At 46.6% G+C, this 17857-nt stretch overlaps 1 protein-coding gene across 1 annotated transcript in view; it reads right to left on the bottom strand.

The window, feature by feature from the left end:
* Positions 1–15920, bottom strand: part of Acsf2 (acyl-CoA synthetase family member 2) — a 32870-nt gene extending 16950 nt beyond the window's left edge. Inside the window, exon 1 of the mRNA XM_013008779.1 lies at positions 15755–15920. Coding sequence (XP_012864233.1) covers positions 15755–15882 — 128 coding nt within the window. The 5' untranslated portion in view covers positions 15883–15920. The remainder of the gene's footprint in view (positions 1–15754) is intronic.
* Positions 15921–17857: the final 1937 nt, after the last annotated feature.

Below are 17857 nucleotides of genomic sequence, written 5' to 3' on the forward strand. Positions count from 1 at the left end.
CAGCTACTCAGGAGGCTGCGATCTGAGGATCAAGGTTCAAAGCCAGCCCGGGCAGCAAAGTCTGTGAGAATCTTATCTACAATTAACGACCAGAAAACCAGAAGTGGTGCTGTGGCTCAAGTGGTAGAGTTCTCACCTTGAGCTGAAGAGCTGAAGGACAGTGCCTAGGCCCAGAGTCAGAAAATAAATAAATAACAAATAAATGACAGAGTAGGACATCAGTGGCTCACTCTTATAATCCTAGCTACTGGGCTCATGACTATAATCCTAGCTACTCAGGAGGTTGAGAGCTAAGGATCATGGGTCAAAGCCATCCCAGAAAAGTCCATGAGACTCTTATCTCTAACCACCAAAAAAGCCAGAAGTGGAACTGTGGTTCAAGTGGTAGAGTACTGGCGCAGGGGCACACACATACACGCACGCTCACGCACACACACGCACGCGCGCGCGCGCACACACACACACACACACACACACACATACAATGGACATAATTCACACATAGGCAAGGAGACCGGAGGTGTGGCTTGGTGGTAGAGTGCTAGCCTAGCATGTATGAGGCTCTATTCCCAGCACCACAATGTGAGAAAAAAAAAAAAGTAAAGGAATTTGAATAAACATCTCTGCAAAGAAGATATATGAATGTCAAATAAAGCATATGAAATGCAAATTAAAACCACTATGAAAGCTGGGTGCTGGTGGCTCATGCTTGTAATCCTAGCTACTCAGGAGGCTGAGATCTGAGGATCATGGTTCAAAGCCAGCCTGGGCAGGAAAGTCCATGAGACTCTTCAATAAACCACTAGAAAACTGGAAGTGGTGCTGTGGTTCAAGCGGTAAAGCACTCGCCTTGAGCTGAAGAGCTGAGGGACAACATCCAGGCCCAGAGTTCAAGCCCCATGACCGGCAAAAAAAAAAAAAAAAAGCACTCCGAAGCACCATTTTACATCCACTAAGAAGGCAAAAACAAACAAATGAAAAACCAAAAACACAGTAAAAATTAAGCTCTTTCAAGAAGCCAGGGAATGGGGCTGGGAAGGTGGCTCAATGGTAGAGTGCCCTGGGCTCGATTCCTCAGCACCACATAAACAAATAAGGCCAGAAGTGGTGCTGTGGCTCAAGTGGTAGAGTGCCAGCCTTCAAATGAAGAGCTAAGGGACAGCACCCAGGCTGAGTTCAAGCCCCACGACACCCAAGAAAAAAAAAAAGAAGCAGCCAGGAAAAATAATAGCCAAATTTCCAAATCAGGATACTATTAATCTGCTTTGCTTTAATCTTTGCATGTGTGTGCATGTGCACACGCACACACAGAACCTAAAATAACCTGATTGTAACTAAAAGTATTTTTCTACAGTTTTCTGTGTCTAGACCATATAAGGAAAGTAACTTGGAAAAGACTTATTCACTATTGATTTTGCTTTTGTGTTTCTTCCCTTCTCTATCTTTGCGACCAAACTCTTCTGTATCACTTTTGTTGTTGTTGTTGATTGTGGGGCCTGAACTTTGGGCTAGGGTGCTGTCCCTCAGTTCTTCAGCTCAAGGCTAGTGCTCTACCACTTGAGCCATGGCATCACTTCCAGATTTTTCTGCTCATGTGGTGCTGACAAATCCAACCCAGGGCCTCAGGCATGCAAGGCAAGCACTCTACCACTGGGCCACCTTCCCAGCCCTATATTTATTTGATGTTATGGAATGTAGTGCTGCTTGACTCTAGAACCAAAAATAAAGTTAATATAGATATTTAAACAAGCCTGCTATAATTCTGTCCTTTGACAAACACTGCATTCAAATGAACAGAGCAACCACTTCCAATTGTGATCAAAGTACTTCCTCTACTGAATGGATTTCCTTATTTCCCATCAGTTTGTTCTCATTCTCTTTCCTTCCTTTCTTCCCTCCCCCCTTCTATTTTTTTTGGGGGGGCAGTATTAAAATTTGAATTCAGAGCTTCATGCTTGCTATGCAGGTGTTTTAATACTTGAGCCACATTCCTATCACTTCTTTTTTTTCCCCTTGGTAATGATCGTTGTTTTGTTATTGATCGAATCTTGTTTTTACCCAGGGCTGGCCTCAAATCACAATCCTTCTACCTTGGCCTCCTGAGTAGCTAGGATTCATAGGTATGTACCACCATTCCTGGCTTCTTCTTTCCCCTCTTTAAGTATTGTGAATGAATACGCAAGAAGTCTTTGTATAATCCCCAGCTCTTCTTCAAAACATTTTTTTTTTCATTGTTGCTAGTCCTGGTTTTAAACTCAAGGCTGTCCTTGCTCTTCTTTTTCTCAAGGCTAGTGCTCTACCACTTGAGCTACAACTCCACTTTTGGCTTTTCTGGTAGTTTTTTTTTTTTTTTTTTGTCCGGTCGTGGGGCCTGAACTCTGGAACTGGACGCTGTCCCTCAGCTCTTCAGCTCAAGGCTAGCACTCTACCACTTGAGCCACAGCGTCACTTCCGGCTTTTTTTCTTTTTGCTTATGTGGTGCTGAGGAATCGAACCCAGGGCCTCATGCATGCAAGGCAAGCACTTTACCACTGAGCCACATTCCCTACCCTTTTCTGGTAGTTTACTGGAGACAAGAGGCTTATAAATGTTCCTGCCCATTCTCAAGCTGGCTTTGAACCACAATCTTTAGATCTCAGCCTCCTGAGTAGCTAGGATTACAGTTGTGAGCCAGCAGTACCCAGCAACAAAATTTTGAGACAGGTTCTCCCTAAGTTGCCCAGACTGCCCTTGAACTTGATCCTCCTGCCTCAGCCTCCAGTAACTTCTAGGACACTATACCAGACTTTATACTACTTTTTCAGAATGCAAAAGCAAGAGGTTTGTTCCGATACTGATGGATGGCAAACCTGTATCCCTCTCTGAATATGTTGCTCTTTCTACCACAGCCTATTCACAGACTTCCCTGGGGATGGGACCTGCAGAAGGCCACAAGCCTCTGAAAATCCTTTCAGCAACAGCCTCCAACCAAGGTCCTCCTCAAATATACAGACTCATCCCATAATTTACTTGTCACTTTTGTTTGGCTTTGTGTCAGTATTGGGCTTTAAACTCAGGGCCTGGGTGCTGCCCTTTTTTGCCCAAGGCTGGTGGCTCTACCACTTGAGCCAAGGTTCCACTTCTGGCTTTCTAGTGGTTAACTGGGGATAAAGATTGTCCTGTACTTTCCTGCCCAGGCTGGCTTCAAACGTTGACTCTCAGATTTTAGTCTCCTGAGTAGCTAGGACTGAACCACTGGAGCCTGGCATTTGTGGCTTTGATTCATCCTCACACTTCCCTTCTTCTGCTCTCATAGTCCTAGCTCACCTCTGCTGGCATAAACATGTCAAACCGTCAATGCCTGCCTGTACAGACCTAGTGAGAGCAATGTAAAGCCTTGAGGAACCTGAACAACAACAACAAAAGTGATCTGGCTGGGCTGGTTTAGGGAATCTAGATGGGCAGTTGTGACATCTTAGGGCTGGCCTAAAATAGAAGGACTAAACCATTCTGATAGTGTCTGATCCAGAACACACACAGCAGAGCTGTGCCCTGAAGGAGCCACTTGGAATAAGGGCAATTGCTAACACCTAAGCAAACAGGTCTAAGGGGAGAAACTGTTTGTTTTTCCTCCTGCACATATTACCTGCTGGGAACTTGGATCAGAGGTTGGCAGGTAGATCCTGCTCCTACTGGAGGCCTCACTGCTTCGGGCCATGGACAAGGCCTCTTAATGCCCAGAAACCAGTGCCTGCAGTACCTATAGCCCCACAGCGGCAGTTCTCCAGCCAAGGCCATTACTCCCTTGGGAAAGTGTCAGGCCAGTCATCAGCAGAGCCTTTGAAGTTAAAAGTGAAATCACTATCCTGTTTGGTTTCAAGGCCTGATCTAATAATGACCTCTGTTCCTTTCCCCTACTGGTCTCCAGGTGCCAAGAACACACATTACTCAAAATACAAGCAACTGCCTAGGTTTATAAATTGCATTTCATATGGAAGTAGAGATACATGATTCAAGTGGTAGCGTGAGGCCCAAAGTTCAACCTCCAGTACTAGCACAAAAAGAATTGTTTGTTTTTTTGTTTTTTTGGGTCCAGTCATGGGGCCTGAACTCTGGGCCTGGGTGCTGTCCCTCAGCTCTTCAGCTCAAGGCTAGCGCTCTACCACTTGAGCCACAGCGCCACTTCCGGCTTTTTTCTTTTTGCTTATGTGGTGCTGAGGAATCAAACCCAGGGCCTCTGGCATGCAAGGCATGCACTCTACCACTGAGCCACCTTCCCAGCCCCAAAAGAAAGAAAATGTATACATAAGAGAGAAAAGATTGATATTTAGCTGCCTTTAAAAAACAAAACAGCCAGGGACAGGGAAGGTGGCTCAGTGGTAGAGGGCTTGCCTTGCATGCATGAGGCCCTGGGTTCAATTCTAGAGTAGAATATGCAAGGCCTTGAGGTTAATCCTCAGCATTCAAAAAACACAAATTAGTAAGGACAAATAATGCAACACAACTAAATGAGTAAAGAATAAGAACAGAAGCACAGAAAATATAAGCAATAAGCACTGCAAAATATACTCAATCTCATTGGTAATCATAGAATGTAAATTAAAATCACAATGAGCTGCCCTTTGACCTCCAGAGTGGCACAGTACAACATGTGCTCCTAATACTAAGAATTGCAATGAACTGGGACAATGGCAACCATTAGCTGCTGCTGTAGTCACAGTAGTCCGGGATTTCCAGGACAATATCCAAGAGAGCTGAAAAAAATCCTCTGTTCAACACAGCAACTCCACTGTTACAGATTCGGTCCTGCAGCTGGATGCTAGTGCCTCTTGCCTATAATCCTAGCTACTCAGGAGGCTGAGATCTGAGGATCCACAATCAAAGCAAGGGGCTGAGAAGGTGGCTCAGTGGTAGAGTGCTTGCCTTGCATGCATGAGGCCCTGGGTTCGATTTCTCGGCACCACATAAGCAAAAAGAAAAAAGCCGGAAGTGGCACTGTGACTCAAGTGGTAGAGTGCTAGCCTTGAGCTGAAGAGCTGAGGGACAGCGCCCAGGCCCAGAGGTCAGGCCCCACGACTGGACCCAAAAAACACAATCAAAGCAAGCTTAGGCAGGAAAGTCTAGAGACTCATATTGCCAATTAATCACCAAAAAGCTGGAAGTGGAGCTGTGACTCAAGTGGTAGAGTACCAGCCTTGAGCAAAAAAACTAAGGGACAGAGCACTCAGCCCCTGGGTTCAAGCTCCAGTACTGGCAGAGAAAAAAAAAAAGTACAAATGTATGAATAAAAAAATTTAGGTGAATCGCCAGGCGCTGGTGGCTCATGCCTGTAATCCTAGCTACTCAGGAGGCTGAGATCTGAGGATCACAGTTCAAAGCCAACCCCATTCAGGAAAGACCGTGAGACTCCTATCTCTAATAAACTACCAGAAAACTGGAAATGGCGCTGTAGCTCAAGTGGTAGAGCGCTCGCCTTGAGTTGAAGAGCTGAGGGACAGCACCCAGGCCCAGAGTTCAAGCCCTACGACAGACAAAAAAAAAAAAAAAGGTAGGCGAAGAGCACGTATTACTCATGTAGCATGAACACAAGTACTGACAGGTATAACAAATGTAAACTTCATAAACCAAATGATATGCCAAGTGCCAGTGGCTCACACCTGTAATTCCAGCTACTCAGGAGGCTAAGATCTGAAGATCATGGACTGGTGAGGCAGACAAATCCAAGAAACTCTAATCTCCAATTAACCAACAAAAATCCAGAAATGGAGGTGTGGTTCAAGAGGTAGTACACAAGCCTTGAGTGGAAAAACCAAGCAAGACGCTCTGAGTTCAAGTTCTAGTACACACACACACACACAAACATTGCTTATGGAATCAGGGACATATTAAAAATATAAAACAGCTGGGTACCGGTGGCTCACACCTGTAATCCTAGCTACTCAAGAGACTGAGATCTGAGGATCACCATTCAAAGCCAGACTTGCCAGGAAAGGCTGTGAAACTCTTATCTCCAATTAACCAACAGAAAACCAGAAGTGGTGCTATGGCTCAAGTGGTAGAGTGCTCACCTTGAGCCGAAGAGCTAAGGGATAGCATGTAGGCCCAGAGACCAAGCCCCACAACCGACCAAAAAAAAACAAAAACAAAAACAAATAAATAAAACTCAGGGACAGCACTCAGGCTCCGAGTTCAAGCCCCTGGACTAGTACAAATATATGTGTATATGTGTGAGTGTGTGTGTAAAAACATCAGGCTAGATGTATACAGCTCAGGGATAGAGCTTTCTTAACATGCAGAAAAACTGTGCTTAATCTCCAATACCAGAAATATATTTATATATGCTTCTCTGATACAATATACATTAAACTTATGACAGGAAGGATATAAAAAAGACTTTAGTGTTCTAGATAAATGATCCAATGCCTCTCTAAGCTCATGGCAGTGGTAAGCTCTTCTTTCCCATGTCCTTTGCTCTTGCCTTCCCAGCACACCACCCACCCCATCTGCCTTGCATCAAGCCACATGCTATAGCGCTGCACGGGGGAGGGGGAGAGCTTGTTTTCCTAATCTGCTTAGACACTATGCTAGTGGTTGGCCTGCTAGTGGGTCTGGACATAAGTATAGATTGGCTGATGGATGCTTGGCCAGGAGGACAAACTGAACTGCTGAGTCTGAACCTATAATAGCTGTTTTAGCAAAAAATAAAGTTAACTTTGTATGTATGTGTTTACTGGTATTTAGGGCTTGAACTCAGGACCTGGACACTGTCTCTGAGCTTTTTGGTTCAAGGCTGCACTCTACCACTTGAGTCACAGCACCAATTCTAGCTTATTGGCGATTAATTGAAGATGAGTCCCATAGACTTTGCTGCCCAGGCTGGCTTTGAACCACAATCCTCAGATCTCAGCTTCCTAAGTAGCTAGGTTTACAAATGTGAGCACCCAACCTTAAAGTTGCTATTTTTATCTCCCTACATACATAGTGATATATTTATTTATTTTTTTGGGGGGGTCCAGTCGTGGGGCCTGAACTCTGGGCCTGGGCACTGTCCCTCAGCTCTTCAGCTCAAGGTTAGCGCTCTACCACTTGAGCCACAGCGCCACTTCCGGCTTTTTTCTTTTTGCTTATGTGGTGCTGAGGAATCGAACCCAGGGCCTCATGCATGCAAGGCAAGCACTCTACCACTGAGCCACCTTCTCAGCCCCATAGTGATATATTTATACCAGCTACAATGTTCAGCTATTATTGTAGAAAATGAGGGTACTATTCTGACAAATACAATAAAAAATAGTAATAAAATAAAAACTAAAAAAAGAGCAGTAAGTCGTCATTTTCTTCATTCACGGACATTTTAGCAGTGGTCAGTAAAAGTACAAAAATAAAGTCAGGTACCAGTGGCTCACGCCTTTAATACTAGCTATTCAGAAGGCTCTATTCAGGAGGCTGAGATCTGAGGGTCGAAGTTCAAAGCCAGCCAGGGCAGAAAAATCCAGAGACTTATCTCCAATTAACCACCAGAAAACTGCAAGTGGAACTGTGGCTCAAAGTAGTAGAACATTCACCTTGAGCTGAAGAGCTCAGGGACAGCGCTCAGGCCCAGAGCTCAAGCTCAAAGACCAAAACAAAACAAAAAAAACCTATGATGTTTAAAAAGAAAAGTGGGAAAAATTGGACTTAGAATAAATCTTACATCTCATGTAAACAAACAAACATTAGGTTAGGAATATAGCTCTCAGTGGTAGAGCTGTTGCTTAGTATGCAAGCCTTTAGGCTCAAACTTCAGCCTACATGTGCACACATATTCTCTCTCTCTCTCTCAAAGCTGGGAGAGGAGGTTCACACATGTAATTCTATGTACTTGGAAGTCTGAGATTGGGAGAATTGAGGTTCCAGGCTAGCCCAGGCCAATAAAAAAAAATCATAAGAACCTATCTCAACCTATAAAAAGCTGGTGGAGGGGCTGGGAAGGTGGCTCAGTGGTAGAGCGCTTGCCTCGCATGCATGAGGCCCTGGGTTTGATTCCTCAGCACCACATAAGCAGAAAAAAGCCAGAAGTGGCGCTGTGGCTCAAGTGATAGGGTGCTAGCCTTGAGCTGAAGAGCTGAGGGACAGCGCCCAGGCCCAGAGTTCAAGCCCCACGACTGACAAAAGCTGGTGGAGCCAGGTGCTGGTGGCTCACGCCTGTAATCCTGGCTACTCAGGAAGCTGAGATCTGAGGATCACAGTTCAAAGCCAGCCCAGGCAGGAAAGTCCATGAGACTCTTATCTCCAATTAACCACCAGAAAACTGGGAAGTGGCATTGTGGCTCAAGTGGTAGAGTGCTAGCTTTGAGCTGAAGAGCTAAGGGATAGCTAAGGCCCAGAGTTCAAGCCCCATGCCTGACCCCCCCCAAAAAAAAATCTCACAGATTTCCCTGCTCAGGCAGGCCTTGAACTAATCTTCACATCTCAGCCTCCTGAGTAGCTAGGATTACAAGCATGAGCCACCAGCACTAGGCCAGAAACTCTGTTCTTTATGTCACCATCACTCTCAACCAGGGATTCCTTTGATACTCATGAATCTAATATTAAAAAACAAAACAGGTACCAGTGGCTCATGTCTGTAATCTTAGCTACTCAGGAAGCTGAGATCTGAGGATCGAAGTTCAAAGCCATCCCAGGCAGAAAAGTCCCCTCGAGACTCTTATCTCCAGTTAACCACTCAAAAACCAGAAGTGGTGCTATGGCTCAAGTGGTAGAGAGCTGGCAGGCCCTGAGTTCAAGCCCCACAACTAACAAAAATAAAATAATTAAACATAGGGCTGGGAAGGTGGCTCAGTGGTAGAGCGCTTGCCTTGCATGCCAGAGGCCCTGGGTTCGATTCCTCAGCACCATATAGGCAAAAAGAAAAAAGCCGGAAGTGACGCTGTGGCTCAAGTGGTAGAGCGCTAGCCTTGAGCTGAAGAGCTGAGGGACAGCGCCCAGGCCCAGAGTTCAGGCCCCACAACCGGACCCAAAATAATAATAATAATAATTAAACATAAAAAATACCGGTGAGACTTATAAGGACCCATTCTTTTTTTTTTCTTTTTTCGTTCTTCCTTCCTTCCTTCCTTCCTTGCTTGCTTGCTTGCTTGCTTTTTTTTTTTTGCCAGTCCTGGGGCTTGAACTCAGAGCCTGGGCACTGTCCCTGAGCTTCTTTTGCTTAAGGCTAGCACTCTACTACCTGAGCCACAGTGTTACTTCCTGCATTTTCTGCTTATGTGATACTACAGAATCAAATCCAGGGCTTTATGTATGTTAGGCAAGCATTCTACCACTAAGGCACATTCCCAGCCCTAATAACCCATTCTTAAGAAAGCTGAAGGGCAGAGAGGCCACGGATCTGCAGGGATGGAAACTTGCTGAACCGGAAGCTGGGAATCCAGTAAGGACAGCCTCAACTGTCACAGCCAGCCCGCCCTGCCCATCCCACCCAGGACAGGAGTACTTAAGAGACAGTTTCTATTCCTGCCACTTTGGCTGATTACCAGAGAATATCTTCAACTTTACCTCTTCCACACTTTCTATAACTGATCCTAAAAAAATAAAAATCAATGAGGGTAGGGTAGCATTGAGGGGGAACCAGGTAACTGTTCCACGCAATTAAACAAGTTATAGAAACGTTTATCAATACAATTTGCTCATAAACACTAAAACCACCCGTGCCATTTAATCACTTCAGAAGCACAAGCAGAAACACACAGATTCTTCTTCCCTGCCAACACCCCATATCCCACATATGTTCAAGAAGGGCAACTGTTTCCTTTTTTTATGTTCCTACAGAGATGTGGAGAGATTTTAGGAAAAGTAGGTATGTGTGTATGTGTGTGTGTGTGTGTGTGCTTGTGTGTGAGAGAGAGAAGGGGGTGAGGGACAGAGAGGGAGAGAATGTGGAAAGAGGGAGCTTAGGGAGTTGGAGAAGAGCCAGTTGGTCCCCAGGAATTTGAAGAAAATGTGTGTTGGAGCTATCAGCTACTTAGGTTGGGGACTGCAGAATTCAAAGCCCTTGGTGGCCAAGTGGACTAAAGCCAGGGGGAGCTACAGGGGGACAAGAGACAAAGCATAATCCTACCTAAAGATGCTCTTAGAGAGCTGCCCCATAGATATTCAAACTTCATAAGAGAAATTCCACTTCATAAGAGAAATCAGGAACAAGGAAGTTTTAAAGAAAATATTCTCCTGACTCTAGTTAGCAACAAATGTATTCACTGCTTTATTCCCAGTGCCTGAAACAAAAGAGGTACTCAGAAGAATGACTAATTGAATGAGTTAAAAGTAATGAACAAGGGGCTGGGAAGGTGGCTCAGTGGTAGAGCGCTTGCCTTGCATGCGTGAGGCCCTGGGTTCGATTCCTCAGCACCACATAAGCAAAAGGAAAAAAGCTGGAAGTGGCGCTGTGGCTCAAGTGGTAGAGCACTAGCCTTGAGCTGAAGAGCTGAGGGACAGTGCCCAGGCCCAGAGTTCAGGCCCCACTACCGACAAAAAAAAAAAGAAGATCACAGTCCAAGCCAAACCAGGTAAAAATTCAAGACCTTATTCAAAAAGTTACTAAAGCATGGGCTGGGAAGGTGGCTCAGTGGTAGAGTGCTTACCTTGCATGCATGAGGCCCTGGGTTTGATTCCTCAGCACTACATAAGCAAAAAAAAGAAAAAATCAGGAAGTGGCACTGTGGCTCAAGTGGTAGAGTGCTAGCCTTGAGTTGAAGAGCACAGGGACAGCACCCAGGCCCAGAGTTCAGGTCCCATGACCAGACCAAAAAAAAAAAAAAGTTACTAAAGCAAAAAGGGCTGGTATTGTGGCTCAAATAGAAGAGCATTTGTCTAGCAAGTGCAAAGTCCTGAGTTTAACCACAGGACTGCAAAGTAAAGAAAGAAAGGGAAAAAAAGAGAGAGAAAGAAAAAAAGGGGAGAGGAAGGGAGGGAAAGAATAAAAGATTGTCCTGTATCTTGAGGTGTTAAACAATAATATAGGTATCCCCAAATTTCTCATATTGGATACTTACTCTCCAAAGTCATATTACATATATACATATATATGTAGATATGTGTGTATATACATATATGGATGTATATATATAAGTGGTACTTGTAAGTGGGACCCTGGAAACATGATTGAATGGTGAAAGCACCACCCTTATAAATGGAGTGATCCATTCCTGGATACATAGGTTATGGAGGGAGTTGCCTTGTCTTGTTTGTTTTGCCAGTCCTGGGACTTGAACTCAGGGCTTGGGCACTGTCCCTAAGATTTTTTTTTTTTTTTTGCACATGGCTAGCCACAGTGCCACTTCCGACTTTTTCTGTTTATATATGGTACTGAGGAATAGAACCTAGGGCTTCATGCATGCTAGGCAAGCACTCTACCACTAAGCCACCTTCCCAGCCCCAAGTTGCCTTGTTTTTAAGTGCTCTCCTGGGCATATCTGATCTGTTTCACCATGTGATCTCCTTTACAAGTCATGACCCAGAGGGAAGGCTCTTGCCTGTGCTCAGCAGAGGCCAGTGTGATGCTCTTGCATTCCTAGCCTCTAGGGCGAGGAGCTAAGTGAGCCTCTATCTCTTATAAATTGTTCAGTTCTGTGGTATTCCCTTAGATCAAGAAGAACATCAATAACGAAAGAGTAAGGCCATTAAAACTCACTGAACAATATACTTAAGATCTGTGAAATTTAACTACATGTAATTATACCATAAAACCTCATGATCACCACCCAATATAACCTCTCTGAGGGAATCTACAGCCTAGGAAAGACAAAGACTACAAAGGAGTAAGAGCTACAATAAAGATACTGCACAAGATACTCTACTGGTGGAGGCTTTACTTTGAGTAGCTCCAATGGAAATACCTATGTATGTATATTTATGGATGTGTAGAAAAAGCACACCAAAAGTTGTGATTTGGGTTCAGCAAACCCTTCCAAGAAGACAGGAGGCTGGGAAGTGGGGAGGGGAGAGGAGGGGCTGGAAGTGTAACTCAGGGGTAGAGGATTTCTCTAGTATGTACAAGGCCCTGGGTTAGATTCCCCAGCACTGGAAAAAAAGATAGGAGAAATTTATGAAAGCCTGAAATACTTTTATCTAGGAGATGTCATTATTCCAAATTTCCCCTTGAGATGTTTCAGGAGTCTCTAGGGATCAGGTGTGGGGCTGACTTAAGATACTTTTCCCTTGATAAGAATCAAAGGTACAGGGGCTGGGAAGGTGGCTCAGTGGTAGAGCGCTTGCCTTGCATGCATGAGGCCCTGGGTTCAATTCCTCAGCACCACATAAGCAAAAAGAAAAAAAGCCAGAAGTGGCGCTGTGGCTCAAGTGGTAGAGCACTAGCCTTGAGCTGAAGAGCTGAGGGATAGCGCCCAGGCCCAGAGTTCAAGCCCTACGACTGGACCAGAAAAAAAAAAAAGATGAATACTAGATCAAGTATTAGGCCAGGTACCAGTGACTCATACATGTAGGAGTCTGAGATCTGAAGATCATGGTTCCAAGCCAGCTAGGGGAAGAAAAATCCAGGACTCTTATCTCTAATAACCAGGGGGGAAAAAGCCAGAAGTAGAGGTGTGGCTCAAGTGGTAGAGGGCCAACCAGCCTTGAACAACAACAACAAAAAAGCTAAGGGCATAAAGCTCTGAGTTCAAGCTCTAGTACTGGCACAATTTTAAAAAAAAGAAAAAAAAAAAGGTTGGGAAGCAGGCTTTAAGTTCATCTACTAGCCAATCTAGCAAGCAGATATTTTTTAGCAACAAACTAACCAAGTTCAAAGTAACTTGTCCAAGGCCACTCAAGAGTAGTTAGAGTAGCCAGGGCTGTCATCCAAGATAACCTGCCTTAAACTGGCGCCAGTGGCTCACAGTTGTAATCCTAGCTACTCAAAGCCAGTCCCAGCAGGAAAGTCGTTGAGACTCTAGTCTCCAATAAACTACTCAGAAAAAGCCGGAAGTGGCACTGTGGCTCAAGTGTCAGTACGATAGCTTTGAGCACAAAGAGGCTCAGGCACAGTGCCCAGGCCCTAAGTTCAAGCCCCAGGACCAGGGAGGCAGGATGGGGTGGTAGTGGTGGTAATAATCTACCTTCAAATTCTTGCTCTTGTCAGGCAAAACCAGGAACTTGAAGTGACATGCCTGGAGTTGTTGGCTAGCAGAAAAGCAGCTGCTTTTTGAGCATGACCTTTCTGAGTAGGTCATGCTCTGAAAGCATAGAAAACAGAAGTCCAGGAGCTTCCTTTCCCACAAGGCCCGTAACACTCTACAGTGATCATTTTGATTTAGTTCTTCCTGTCACCAGACTGCCAAGTTCCTTGGTTTTATTCTCACAATGCCCACTAGAGGCTCCACAGCAAATGTTCTCAAGAATATGTACTGAGAAAAGGAATTGCACTCATTACCTGATTTATGTAACTGTAACCCCTCTGTATATCACCTTTACAATAACAATTTTAAAAAAAACAATGTGTACTGAACGTCTAAGTTGTCTGAAGCTTCAAGGGCCTACAAGGACGATATGGGGTCAGGGGGATGGGAAGAAATTAGGCCAGACTCTCAGGAACTCTCTTATGAGACCAAAGGCTCTTCTTAAAAGGCGATTTCCCTGAGGCCTGGCTCCCAGACCTTTTGAGATCACAGGTGTGGAAGAGGTAAGTAACCTACTTTGTTTACACACAAAAATGTCAAAGGTCAAAACGTTGTTAAGTAGCTCTAGCTGCCTGATTTAATGCAGCACCTATATATACTTTTGGAATTAATTTTATTTATTTAGAGGTCTCAAGTCCTGAGGGTTGGAGGTGAGGGTAGGGGTGTGTGCAGGAAGTATAAGTAGGCATTGTAGGGAGGAGAAACACAGAGGGGCAGGCTAGAAGGGTACTCAGCTCCCTTCATTCAGATTCCATTCACTCCCCAGCCAGGATACCCTGAGTTTCCACAAAATATACGGTAAAGCCCTGTTAAAGTACTGTATGCAGCCAGGCACTTGTGGCATACACCTGTACTCAGGAGAGTGAGGCCTGGAGGATCAGTTTTAGGCAGGTCTTGGCAGACGAGTTCGAAGGACTCCATCTCCAAAATAACTAGCAAAAAGCCGGGGTAGCCAGGTGCTAGTGACTCATGCTGAGGAGGCTACGATCTGAGAATATCAATTCAAAGCTAGCCAGGACAGGAAAAGTCTGTGAGAGTCTTACCTCGCTAGCCATCAGAAGTGGAGCTCACTAGCTCAAAATCTAAGAGACAGAGCCCAACCTCTGAGTTCAAGCCCTTGTACCACCATACACACACACACACACACACACACACACACACACACACACACACAGAGTGAGGGAAGCTGGGTACTAGTGGTTCACTCCTGTAATCCTAACTACTCAGGAAGCTGAGATCTGAGGATCATAGTTCAAAGCCAGCCAGGGCAGAAAAGTCCCCGTGAGACTCATCTCCAATTAACCACTAAAAAAACAGAAGTGGTGCTGTGGCTCAAAGTGGTAGAGTGCTAGCCTTGTGCAGAAGAGCTCAGGGACAGCTCCCAGACCCTGATTTCAAGCCCCATGAACAACCAAATAAAAGCCACTGTGGAGATGTGGCTAAAGTGGTACAGCACCAGCCTAGGAAGTTTGAAACCCTAAATTCAAACCCTGGTATCATTAATAATAATAATGAGAATAATAATGTTAACAAATAGTAAATGAAGTATTGCATGTAGTGTGGGAGTGTAGCTGAGTGGTATTGATCTGGCACAAGGGAGGCTCTGAGTTAAATCTACAATACAGAAAAATAAATAATAATATTGCACACTTCTAGTTTCTGAGAGTTTCCAGGAACCAAAAAAAAAAAAGTTCAAGAATGAGCTTGATTTCTGGCAATAAATAAATAAATTTTTAAGATACAAAAAAAAATCTGTCTCTCAAACTTCTCTTTTCAATACTCCAACATTTAATGTTCTGTTTTCAAATATCAGCTCTAGTCCCCAAAAACACCACTCTGTGTAGACTGCTGCTCCTCTGTCCACAGCCAGGCCCATGTGCTGTGGACAATGGAGCCTGGGGCTGGGTGGCAGGGAAGGCTGGGCTGTGCAGGCACCCCCCTGCTAGCTGGTGAAGATACATCACACTGACCCTGTCCCACAGCATAACCTGGGATTTTCCCATTACAATCTCCTGAGACACCAGCTTCTACTTACATCCTGACATGCCAGCCCCCTTCCCAGCTTTGCATTGAAGACAAGAAAGTAGGCCCAGGAGCAGATACTCCTACTTGAATATTGGAAAGAAATAGGAGAGACTGCCATCTTTAGAGGACTGAGTAGGAGACACTTTGGACTGATCCCCAAATTGATCTTTGAAAGGGACCCAACTCAGAGGCGGTGTCCTGAGGGCTAGGCCCAAGTCTTGGCCCTTGCCCCTGCCCCTCAGGATAGACAGCCAAAGTTGGTCTACAATGCCTGGCCCAGTATGCCAGGAAAACAACTATCTAGACTCTGATCTAGAACTCAGAGTCCGAGCAGGACCACAGCAGCTCCCTCCCCACCCCCCATCTCCAGTTTTTTAGTTACCTAAGTGCTAGGGGAGGGGGGAAGGGGGCAGGAGGGGGGGTACCTCCTCCTCAGTGTGCGGCCTCCAAAACTGGACAGCCTGGGGTTGCTAGCTGGAGTGAAGCCAATCCCCAGTGAAGGCTTTACCAGCGGGACCCCCGAGTTTTTTCCTGCAGGGTGGGGGAGGGGGGCAGGCAGGGGAGGGGAGAAACTGCCCAGCCCCCTCTCTTCCCGGGCCCGGTACCTGAGAGCGCGCACATATGGCCACTTCGCTTCCGGCCAACCCCGAGAAAGGGTGGCGCGGGTCCCCTGCACCCCCAGACTGCGGGCGCACAGTCTCCCCAGACGCAGCATCCCGAGACACACAGCCATGGCTCGCTTGGGCCGCGCGTCCCCGCCCGAGCAGAGCAAACTTTTAAAGCGAATTGAGGCGGGGCGATCGCGGAGCGGGCGAGGAGGCGGGGAGGGTCGCCTCTGCCTATGGGGTGCGGAGGACTGGGACCCTGCGGGGCGGGGCCAGGAGAGGCCAGGAGAGGCCAAGAGGTGGCGAATCTGCGCCCGGGGCCACCCTCGCGGTGGGGTCCCCCCACAGCCCTCCCGGCCCACTCTCCAGGAATTGCCCGGCTCTTTCCTCTGGATCCGAAAGCCAGGGCTGCAGCCCCAGACAGGGCCTCTTCCTTCCCAGCCATCGGGAGGCCTGAATTTGGGGGTGGAGGTGGGGGGCGGGCAGGGAGGAGAGCAACAAATTTGTTAACTTCATAAAAGTCATCCGTGCGTTAATTCAGATGCCAAGGCCAAGGCTGGTGCGTCCCCTGCTCCCCATTTAGCGCGTGGGTCACGTGGTATCCCCCCCTCCATATACACACCCCAGGTTGTGAGCCAGAGGCCAAAGGAGAAGCACCCCCAAAGCCTGCCAGATAGAAGGGAGACCCCGCGGGGCGGGGGGGGGAGCAGAGAGACAGCTGAAACAAAGAGTATCATATCTCGGGGCGCCAAGGTCCGGCTAAGTAAACTTTAGTTGGTCACTCCAAACACACTGGCTTCCTCCCATCCCTCCCCAGTGTCTCTGCCTGGATCCTCCAGTGTGGTTTCCAGGGTCAAGTAGTGTGGGAGATTGGGATCTGTGTCCATAATCGTTCCTCTGCTGGCCCTAAACTTGGGCCTCACGTGCAATTTCCTGAGAGGACCGAGGCAGGAAGGAAACACACCTGAACAGCTCAGGTCTCTCTCCCTCCCTCCCTTCCTTCCTCCTTCCCCCCCCCCCCCCCCCCATTCTCTCTTCTCCCGGACACTTTCTCCTGCCCCACCCTTTTCTTGTCCCCTAAGGCCTGAGTGTGTGGAGGACTGAGTGTGCAGAGCTGCAGAATCCCTCTACAGCCCTGGCTAGGAAAGATGGCACTGGATTGCAAAGATTGTGGCACAGAGTCCACACATGCCTAGTCCCACACTGCCTAGGACTAGGGTTGACTCTTCCTCCAGACACTGAGAGGAGGAGGAAAGGTCCTGGCTTGGAGGAGCTGGGCCAGTTGGAAGGGATGGCTGAGGGTGGAGTCTGGCCCGAGGGGACTTTTGCCCTACTCTGGGAACCTTGGCTCAGCTGAGGTCAGGAAGAGTCCACTCAGTGCCACTTTGATCCTCAGAGTGACTTCAAATTTCCCTGGAACTCTAAATCTGGGGCAGGATCACTATATGACAAATTATTTCCAGTTAAGGCTGCAAGTAAATTAGAGAATCATGAGGCATGTAAAGGGATGTCTTCCTAGTGAGCTCAACACCGCAAGTGGGAGGGATGGCCCAAGTGGTGGCGTGCCAATCTTGAGTGAAAAAGCCAAGCAAAACAGAACAAAACACGAAAGGACTAATTAAACACATGCACTGTCTCTGATGGTGCTCAGGGAACATGGCACCATGGCTGGTATCCCTACTCTGGGGTCCCAGGCATGACTTGCAGGCTCTGTCACTAGATAGCTGGGTGACACTGCATAAATGATTGTTCTGTGAGTAGTAGATGCGGGTCCCACAAACCTGGCACTGCCCACAATATTTGAGGGTTAGTTCTGGAAGGTGAGATGAGTTCCTCCCTGCATTTACCTCATGCTATTGGATGTCCTGAGAAAGCCCTATTCCCCAGCTTTACCTAATATCTATCTCTCTGTGCTTGGGAAAATGAACTGTGTGTGTGTGTATGTGCTGGTTACTGGAGGTTGGACTCAGCCTATGCACTGTCACTGAGCTTTTTTTAAAAGCTCAAGTCTGCCGGGCGCTGGTGGCTCACGCCTGTAATCCTAGCTACTCAGGAGGCTGAGATCTGAGGATCGCGGTTCAAAGCCAGCCCGGGCAGGAGAGA

This window comes from Dipodomys ordii, unplaced genomic scaffold (assembly GCF_000151885.1).
Source record: "Dipodomys ordii isolate 6190 unplaced genomic scaffold, Dord_2.0 Scaffold7, whole genome shotgun sequence".
Classification (NCBI taxonomy): Eukaryota; Metazoa; Chordata; class Mammalia; order Rodentia; family Heteromyidae; genus Dipodomys; species Dipodomys ordii.